The sequence below is a fragment of the Anguilla anguilla genome, chromosome 3, assembly GCF_013347855.1.
Source record: "Anguilla anguilla isolate fAngAng1 chromosome 3, fAngAng1.pri, whole genome shotgun sequence".
In the NCBI taxonomy this organism is placed as follows: Eukaryota; Metazoa; Chordata; class Actinopteri; order Anguilliformes; family Anguillidae; genus Anguilla; species Anguilla anguilla.
In genome coordinates, this window is record NC_049203.1 from 40708262 (window position 1) to 40718480 (window position 10219).

A 10219-nucleotide genomic window follows, 5' to 3' on the forward strand; every position below is an offset into this window, starting at 1 on the left:
TTAAGTAGGACGTCATTTATCTGGCGCCCACAACCATGGCGTTTCCTGACTGGTCGCTGCTTCTTGTTGGTGTGGCTTCAATTTGTGGGGTTTTCTGCTGGTGCCTTCGTTGTCGGGGAATCAGAAAGAACTTGTGGAATAAGGGTTTATTCGTTAAAATTATGGCACGGACTGAAAAACCACTTTTTCGAATTGCGTAAGTAAAGCCGCTATAGCTAGCTAGTTTGTGTATCTAGCTAACTTTCTGTGTGTGTGCCTGTGTGTTCCACAATCATTCATTCATTTTCTTGATAGCCAGCTTAGCTAGCTGTCTAACGTTAGTTAGCTTAGCAAGCTAATTTAATTGATTTATGTTTATCGTTGCTTTCTTTGTTGACGTGAACTGGTGTTGAAGAATACATTTAATGAATATTTAGATTACGTTATCGAACGATAATTTAGCTGAAATTACTACAAACCCATGCACATGAATTGATATGGGGTCGTATTGAAATAGTGTAGCCGGCAACGTTTTTGGTTGGTAATTAGCGTTAGACAGCTAGCGAATCTAGGTTAGAATGATTACACTAGACTATAGACTAATTTATGGAAGGATAGCTATAGCTGAACGAACACAAATGCAAAAAATAACTTAAACTATTTACGATTTGTACAGTGTACACGGCTTTCCCAATACAACAAGCTTAAATCGGTTGTTTACATTGCAACGCCATGTCATGAGGCAGCCTAGTACGGCTAAAGTTAGCGTGGACTGTAGAAATATTATATACATTGCTAACGTTTGCTAGCAAACAACGTTGTCGTAAAATGTCTTCTTACCGTGAAGAATGCTTGACTTGTTTATTCTACTTTCGGGACAGATGTGACTGGAAGGTAAATCTATCGCTGTTCTTGTCACAGAAATTTCGACACAAGCAATATCGGAAATGTTGTCCTGAAATTTATTTTTTACCCTGAACTGATGAGTGCCTGACCGTGGAAGCACAGGAACGTTACCACGGCGGCACAATTATATCGACAAATACCGACAAATATCTTTGGGGAAAAGTGTTATATGCTGCAACTGCATTTTGATCAAACGTGCATAAAAATCCCTGGTCAATCCACACGCTCAGTCTGTTTATAATGCCATCATAGCACTGCCTCTTGTGTACTATCTATGATCTCAGAATCATATTAAGATACCTTCTGTTGGACTCTTATTTTCAGGTACACACTGTACACACGGACCAAACTGGGTTACATGTTTTACAAGAGGCAAGTCAAAAAAGCTCGCCAGCGATTCCCCACCGGCCATTCAAGCACACAGCCCATGGAGATCAACGGTAACTTTGTGTTTTAATGACTGGTTAAAATGTTTCTACATTTAAATAACATTACACCTGTTTAAATTGCTCTTCTGTTATCAGGTATTAAGATAATACCGATTCCAGTGCTGTCAGACAACTACAGCTACCTTGTGATTGATACAGCATCACGCCAGGCAGTGGTTGTTGACCCTGCTGACCCACAAATGGTGGAGGTAGGTGACATTAGCCCCAAAAGTTTACAGTTAGTAACTTAATGCTCAGATTTGTTATTCTAGAATTACACACCTTTTGTCTGTATTGGCACAGAAACATAACAATCACATGCACCAAAGCTTTGACTCTTTGGAAGATTTGTGGAATGGTTTGTTAGCCATTTTCCTGGCAGTGAGCAAGGTTTTCTTGGTCCTTCCTATTTGGGCTTAAATATTCTGGTGTCTTTCTGACCAAATACAATTGCAGTGTAGCCAGCACAGTTATGTGTTCTGTTTAGCTGGGTTTGAGGGTGCTTCCCCTAACCCCTTCTCAGTCAGTTTGTTTGTTAATCATAATCCTAGTATAACCTATTAACAGTTTTTAGAACATCAACTTTGTTTAGGGGTAGATGCATATGGTTTTATAACTCCATTATATAAAAATGATAGAATGTGGATTTTTCTGTAATGTAATGTTAAAATACTGTAATTTTATTCAATGTATTTATTTTTTTTATTCATCAGATTTTATTATTATGCTTGCTATAGTTTCTGAATGCCTTGTCGTTATGCAGTCACAATTTTGCAACTTTGTGTAGCTGTTTGGCTGTATTGTGAAGCATGTTTTAACACTGTAAATTGCCTGATATTGAGGGTCGATTGTTTAATTTTGGATTGTCATTTCTGTGCAGGCATTCCTGAAGGAAGAAGAGGTGTCATTGGAAGCAATCCTCTGTACTCACAAACACTGGTGAGATGAGCAGTCTGGACCACTTATCTAATTTCCTATGTTTCTTTTTTAAAAAGAGCATTTCTCCTGACTTTGTCCTGAACCCAGATACTTTTGGCTTTTCACAAAAGTTCTTGTAAATGTCAAATTTGATGTAATATGATAACACTTGGTCTTCACATTGACAGGATTTTAGGACTCAAGCCCTAGTGCAATGACCGTCAGAACACCTGTGCAATATCGTTTCAAATATTAAAACATATTTTAAAATGTGCTAAACATTACTCTTACTTTGCTGAGATTTCAAACCTCCTTTAGCGATCCATCCCTTTATTCAGAACACGCATGTGCCTGAGGGGTTGTTACCATTTTGAAATTTAAAAAAAAATTACAGCATAAAACTAAACACTAAAACTAAAGTTGACACATTTGAGTAAAATTTGCTGTGCATGATCTTTCTTTGAATGCCTGCCAAATGTATTGAATGTATGTTAGCATGGGAAACAGTATGACAACCTTCAGACAATCAAAATGCAGTATTAATGTGCATTTATAAAAACCCAACATGAACACAGTGGCTGATTCGCCCTATTTGAGCACTGTAGAGTTGCTGTATATTTATTAGCTTCATTTTAGCTACAATTGGCCATGACAATTTGCTGCTTGAAACTTTTAGTTTGTTTTTCTGTTGTGCTTACTGATCGGTTGTTTTCATTCTGGGATTTTCATGGACCTGATTAAGGGGGAGTCGGGTATAGAGTGTTACATTTTGTAGTCCTAAAACACGGAAGTAAGTTTGCATTTTTGCACCATGGGTTCCCTCGGCAGATTTCCAATCTTTTTTTCCAGAGATTTAGTTTTCTGCCAAAAATATGGTCTGTGGTGAACGTAAGCCTAAGAGAGTTTCACATTTTTTTCTACAAGATAACTTACACCTTTTAAAAAGTATGTTGTTATCTTGAAACTACAACAATGGTTGCATTCTGGCCATTCTAGTTTTCATACAAGCCTGCCTGCATGTGACAAGCATTGTGGTTTCAATGTAGCAACTTTAGCAACTTACTTTTTTAAAAAGCATAATCGCTTCAAAATTCACAGTTGAGACATTAATGAGTATAATTCCTTGTAGAACAAAACGTGAAACTGTCTTAGGCATACTTTAACCACAGACCTTATTTTCTACGGAAAACGAAATCCCTGTGGCAAAGAGCATTGGAAATCTGCCGAGGGGACCCATGGCGGAAGAAACGTCCGGGTTGGCCTACAAAAAGACGTCATCACCGTAAGGCCCTATTATTTTCCCATCTCCCTCCCAGGGACCATAGTGGGGGAAATGAAGGCCTCCGCAAGCTCCATAGTCCCTGTCAAGTATATGGAAGCGCCATCGACAACGTTCCAGGCCTTACACAGTGAGTCTTGAGCCCTGGAGTGGACATCATTAGCTAAACACCCCATTGCCATCACTCTGTTTTTACTGTGCACCATTTCCCTCTCATATTCTCAGAGGATATATCTGACAGTGGCACTAATGGCTTTTACCATATGGGTCATTGTGGCAGTGCTTTGCATTGTAAGCACTTTATCTGGCAGTTCAAGGTCACAGATAAATTAAATAGAAAGAGTTTGACCTGAAAAAGATACAGAGCCCTAGCCTGTTTTGAGACAAAGCCTTTTGGATAGTGTTTTTATATTCCTTCAGGCACTTTACACCAAGTGGCCAGACACTATTATTTCCTGTTTTAAAAAAAAATTAATCTACATAGTGATTGATGCTGAAAAAGCTGGACTGATGTTCTAGTTCTTCCATGCTATGTCTAAAGCGACCAGCTTGTCTAAGGGAAATCGTCCTTAAGGCCTTGCTGTTTTTTAATGGTCCCAGGCTGTCTTTATAGTTATTCAGCTGTGTCAATTTGTTTCATATTTTATAACTACATTTTGTTCTGGATTATGAAATAAGTTTTCACGGAATTATTGTATTTCCTATTTTTGTATCGCACATGGCAGTGGAACTGTACAGACCTACGGGCGGACACGGTGGCACAGTGGTTAGCACTGTCACCTCACAGCAAGAAGGTTGTGGGTTCGAATCTCAGCTTGGGGCCTTTCTGTGCGTAGTTTGCATGTTCTCCCCGTGTTTGTGTGGGTTTACTCCGGGTACTCCGGTTTCCTCCCACACTCAAAGACATGCATGTTAGGTGCACTCCTGCAGTTGCCCTTGACCAAGGCACTGGCCTCAGAACTGGAGTTGGTCCCTGGGTGCTGCAATGTGGCTGTCCACTGCTCCTAAGTAACTAGGATGGGTCAAAATGCAGAGGACAAATTACCCCACGGGGTTCAATAAAGTATATCTATCTATCAAGATTGAGGGTATCAGACAAGATGAAGTGAGATTTCAGGATGTAGTTTTGGTTTAACTGTATCCTTGCGATTTATCCTTGTCATTCATTTACAAGATCTCTGTTGTAACTAATTTGTTGCTGATAATTTCCTGTAAAGAAAATGTATAGAAAATACCCTTGTTGAAAAAAGTTGAGAATCTGCACTTTAACCACATGTGAGTTGTTTGATTACAAATCTAATAGTGTGGAGTAGCTATGATTGATTAATTGGATTTTCTTTTTAGTTGTTATGACTGTGGTTTGACTGGTACAAAGCCATATTGGTGGACTGTCACCAGTCAAATATTGGTCACATGATCACAGATACGATTTCCCTTTTGTTTTTGGAATTCAGCCCTCTCTTGGACAAAGACTGCGTAGATGTGGGGCAGCTGCACTTCAAGGCATTCTTCACCCCTGGGCACACTGTGGGGCACATGATCTACCTTCTGGATGGGCGGACTTTCGGGGGGCCCTGCAGCCTCTTTTCAGGGGACCTTGTGTTCCTGTCTGGGTGTGGTGAGTTGACGGCAGTATTGGCCTGCAGTTATGGCAGAGATCTGGCGACCAGACATGTTTTAGTGTAATGTGTGTCTTTACAAAATCCAGTTCGAACAATCAACAAACAGTCAACCTAGCTCTCTGTTCATTCGCAGTCAGATTCTCACGCAGTGATTTGCAGTGAGAATTTATTATATTTCAGGGAATAAAAAGCCCTGTCCGTGGCTCCTCTTAGTATCAATCAGTTTTTAACCTCTCTTTTGACACATTTGTAATTTCAACAGAAATTTAGTTCACATTTACTAGGGAAATCATTGTAACATTCATTCTGAATTAAGTACTAACATTTACTTAATTTATAAAGATAGGGCACAAGTCTCATGGTCTCACCTTAGGTGTTTCTTGTGATCAGCAGAACTAGCAATGACTGTATTTATTTGCAGATAACATTTGAAATGTGGCAGAATTGCAACATTGTGAATTTGGAATTGATGTTATTTATATGCTGTTAGCATGCACACCGAATGTATAATTGCATTTTTTTTTATTCACATGGAACCCATATTGTGAGTATGTGCCTCTAATAAAAATAAGTAGAGCAGAGGTTTCTTGCAAAGCTTAAGAGAGGAATGAACACAATTTACATTTCAGCAGGTGTGCATGATTCATACCAGTATTTCACATAGGTTAAGAATTCTTAGTGAAGTATTTACATGAGTAATAGTGACTAGTATATTTTTATCTATCAGAATATTAACAGAAGAGAAGGTTCCACCTCTGCGTTTCAAAATGCCTAATTTTGTATTCTGGCATGTTCTGAACACAAAATTCAGAATATTGTGTTTATATGATGCGGTTTTAATAATTTTGGAATGTTTCGACTGGTAACAGTCGGTGTTTGCTGCTCTTTGTTGGTTTAGCGGACGTGTCAGGTTGAGCATCGAGGGGAGTCGGAGCGCATCCGTTTTTTCGCTGAATGGGAAAATGTGCACAGCGCTTGCGCTAACTGCCAGGCCAGCTGGTGCACATTGTTTGCTCTCTGACAGTTCACTTTTCAGACAGAAAAGATTTTGTTTATGGTTCACAGATATTTGACGTTGTGCAGCGACCCGATCCGTGTGCCAGAGAAAGAAAGTAATTTTGAGGGTCGCTTTCCAGTTGGTTCACACGGACCGTTCACATGTTTTCCGTGACGACTGGTAGCCATGGCTTTTTCTGTTGGTTTATGGGCACTGAGAGACTATAGAGAAAGGGCCGCAGTTTAAGCCTGGATTTTGGGTAATGTGAACATGAATAAAAGGAACAGAATAGTGACAAATGAAGGGGAAATGCTGTGTTCGTGTGGCTGTTCAGTGTGTGTGAAGACGATAAACTATCCAGCTTTGTGTGGTTTTTTCAGTTCATCTCTGCATGTTTTTTTAGATGGGTAGTGGACTTTTTCATCTGACAGAAATTAGTTGCAAATGCTAAAACTATATGAATTCAGCAACTCATTTCTGTGATGTTTTGTTGAGGTTGAATTTTTAATTTTGTCTGCCAGCATTTTTTAAATTGCTGCCTATTTGTCAAGTGGAAAGGTTGAAGGTTAAGTTGGAGAGGTTAGTGACGCTGAACACAAGTCTGAAACGGCAAGCCTTCTGCAATAAATGTTCTGAAATCTTATGTGTGTGTTTTTTTCCCCCTCATTCAGGAAGAATGTTTGAAGGCAGTGCCTCTGTGATGCTGTCGTCACTGGACACGGTCGGCTGCCTGAGCGACGACACTCTGCTGTGGCCTGGTTCGTTGTGTGTGTGTGTGCGTGTGTGTGTGCATGCGCGTGTTACCTTGGTACAATGCATTAATTAATCAATCGCACACTAAGACTGTGTCCCCGAATCCAGGTCACGAGTATGCTGAAGATAACCTGATGTTTGCCGCTGAGGTGGAGCCCAACAACACCGTCAGAGAGAACAAATTTCAGTGGGTCCTGCAACAGAGGGCCCAGAAACTGTGCACAGTAAGCATCGCTAATTTAGGCCTGCGCATCATTCAGTGCCGGACTGCAGTCATGAAAGCTCCCTGTGTCCCGCAGCCTTGAGAAAGAGAAACCCGCCGTTGTCCACAGGAACTGCTAGCACAGACGTCTCATTCACTCGCTTCTGAATGCAAAAGCCTCAGTAACAGAACCACAGTCAGTGTATCAATGTTGAATATTGTAGGGGGGGAGCAAATTAATCCAAACAAATTAACAGTTGTGTGAACGGAATCAAAATGTTCCTCACAATACCTTACAGCTGTGTCCTTAAAGTTTGTGTTTAGCGGATCTGAGATCCTGTGAAATGTGGATCGGAGGGCACTAAGCAAGATGCAGGGAACAGGGTGTGGATTCTCAGAGGCAGGCTTTATTTTGCGTGTGCATAGCTTTTTATTTTATATATTTTTATTTTTTAAAAGGAAAGTGGGACAGCCCTCCTTTCCTATGTTTGCTTTGTTCAGATGGGTAGAAAGCAGAGAGGTTAGCAGAGCGAGAAGGGACCACGCTGAGAATTACATTACATTACAGGCATTTAGCAGACGCTCTTATCCAGAGCGACGTACAACAAGTGCATTAGTTCAAGGTGCAGAGGTGCAAAAGAAACACACTAGAGTGAAGTAAAGATCGTAGAGCCAGAAGTGACCACATAGATCAGGACTCCAACCCTGTAGGGTAACCTGTTCAGCAAACAAACAAACAATGTTCCACGGCAGGGATCAAACAAATCTCATATGGCCCCCAGAGCCGGCAACCCTACGGACTGCACCACACATCGCCTTCACTTTAATTTAACCAATTTTTCTCCCTGTTTGGAATCACCAATTGTGCGTCTTGAGTCACAGCTGTACCGCCCTCCATAATACAAGGAACGAAGAGCCAGAAATGTATACATACCTCAAATGCACTCGCCTGGCAACCAGCGAATATTTTACACCCTACAGGCACACTGTGCTGTTGAACAGTTCCCCCTGAGATGTATCTTTGCCACAGGACGCCAGTTCCCCTGAGTCTGGTGGGTCACGAGCCAATGTGTAACAAATTGTAACACCCACCCAAACCCTTAACATTTCATACAAAAGTGTGCACTACTGTCTTGAAAGAAGAGAGCTAACTGGATAGAAAAAGAATGGTGGAAGGCTTTCATGAGGGTAGTGCATACCTTTATATGAAATCTTCAGTTTCTTGGCAATCTCACATGGACTAACCTTCATCTCTCAAAAGAAGAATTGATTGATGTGTTTCTAGAGAAATCGGTTTCTTCTTGGCCATTTTTTAAACCAAAATGTAACTTTAGAAATGCCTATGTACTGGATAATGCAATTGAGATATATTTTTAGCTTAATTAAATGGCGCAATTGTTTTCAGCTGCACTTATAATGGGAGTGCTTTCTCCAGTCCCGAATTAGCACATTAGCATAAATACAAGTGTACTGTCGGTACATTGGAGTAATGGCTGCTGAAAATGGGGCTTTGCAATCATATGTAAAGATTGAATTAAAAAACCTGTTATTTCAAACAGTAATATTAATTTGTAACATTACAAATATCTTTGCTTTATTTTCTGATCAGTTTAATGTCACCTTAGTGAATAAGAGTATCAGTTTCTTTCAAAAACAAACAATTTTCAGTGATTCCAAACTTCTGAACGATAGTGTAGTTGGCACTTGAATCCCCAACTTTAGGGCCCAACCTGGAGGGTACCTATGCAGACTTTCAACCAATCCTGGTGTCTGCAGGCTGGTGCCAAAAAGAAGGAAAACCTTTGCATTTTTGACAGTTTTCCTGCTCAGTAACAAATGTGTCATTGGTGTCTAATTTACCAGTGTGCTATTAGGTCATTTTTATATTTATCATAATGGATATTTATGAACATAGATATATTTAGCTATTTGCACAGACCATTTTTAGAAGGCTGACTTGGAGAGCATTAATGTTCAGTATGATATAAAGCTTGTTCAGAGTTCCAGTTGAATAAACAGGAAACACTGAAGCTATTTTTACAAGAACATGCTACAGCTCTCAGGCATTTAGCTTGTATCTGTTTTCAGAGTTCCATTTGTCCCCATTTGTTCCCAGAGCCCCTCTACAATCAAGGAGGAGAAGGAGTACAACCCGTTCCTGCGCAGCCACTCTCCCGAGCTCCACCGGGCCCTGGGCCTCCAGCAGGACCCCAGTGAAGACTGGACGCTCTTCCGGGCCCGCGTCCTGGGCGAGCTACGCCGAAGGAAGGACGTCTACAAGGGCAGATAGAGATCCGGTCCCGCCCAACAGCCCAGTGTGGCAACGGATGATCACCGCTTCCAACTAGACACAAAGGATGTTTCTGGCCTGCTGTAGATAGCCAGACTGTTTCCAGGGCGTGGCTACGCTAGGATGAGTTTGAAACAGGGTTACTCACTGAATGTAAGGGGAGCAGTCCTCTCAGAAAGTGTCAGTCAGCACAAATTCCTCGGGTACATAGTGAATTATGGGAAGATCAAACAGGTACAGATAAGTGCATGTAATTAAATCATGGGGTTTGTCGGATAGCTGAATTTCTGACAGCAGTGTACTGATCTAGTGACAGAAGGCAATTGGGAGTGGATTTTTAGTGAAATCTACCTGAAGTAATTTAAGGAGGTAAAAGGTGAACAGAGAACTGTTGTAATTCATGGAATGGATGCATCGATTTGATTTAACATTTCTACAGATTGTTTATATTACAGTTGATGGACAAGCAATTATGGTTTATAGAAAAAAATATGAATTGCTACTTGAAAAGCAACTACTTTTGCTGGAACTAACTGAACTGGTGTGAATAATTTATAGCATAATGTAACCTTGCTTAACTACATACTGATGACAGATGGTAATGATTGGATTTAGATTTTGTAGCTAAACACACTCTTTAAAATTAAATTATTTCTTATATCCTTTTAACACGTTTTACCAAATGTTCTATGTTTATGTTGCTAATAGGAAAAGTCATGCCGTTTATTTGCCATTATATAAAGCAGAATATATGTGAAGACTACTTGTGACGGTACTGAAAGAACTAACAATTAAATGGCAGTTTTGTTAACTGTAACTCAAGTATGATTTCAGTTTTTTGTCCC

At 40.3% G+C, this 10219-nt stretch overlaps 1 protein-coding gene across 1 annotated transcript; it reads left to right on the forward strand.

The window, feature by feature from the left end:
• Positions 1-11: 11 nt before the first annotated feature.
• pnkd (PNKD metallo-beta-lactamase domain containing) lies at positions 12-10196 on the forward strand. Its single transcript, XM_035408034.1, has 9 exons — positions 12-196; positions 1210-1325; positions 1410-1522; positions 2194-2252; positions 3548-3640; positions 4965-5128; positions 6801-6887; positions 6991-7106; positions 9201-10196. Exons 1-9 carry the CDS (start codon positions 36-38, stop codon positions 9372-9374), a joined length of 1083 nt encoding a protein of 360 aa, XP_035263925.1. The 5' UTR covers positions 12-35; the 3' UTR covers positions 9375-10196.
• The last annotated feature ends 23 nt before the right edge of the window (positions 10197-10219 follow it).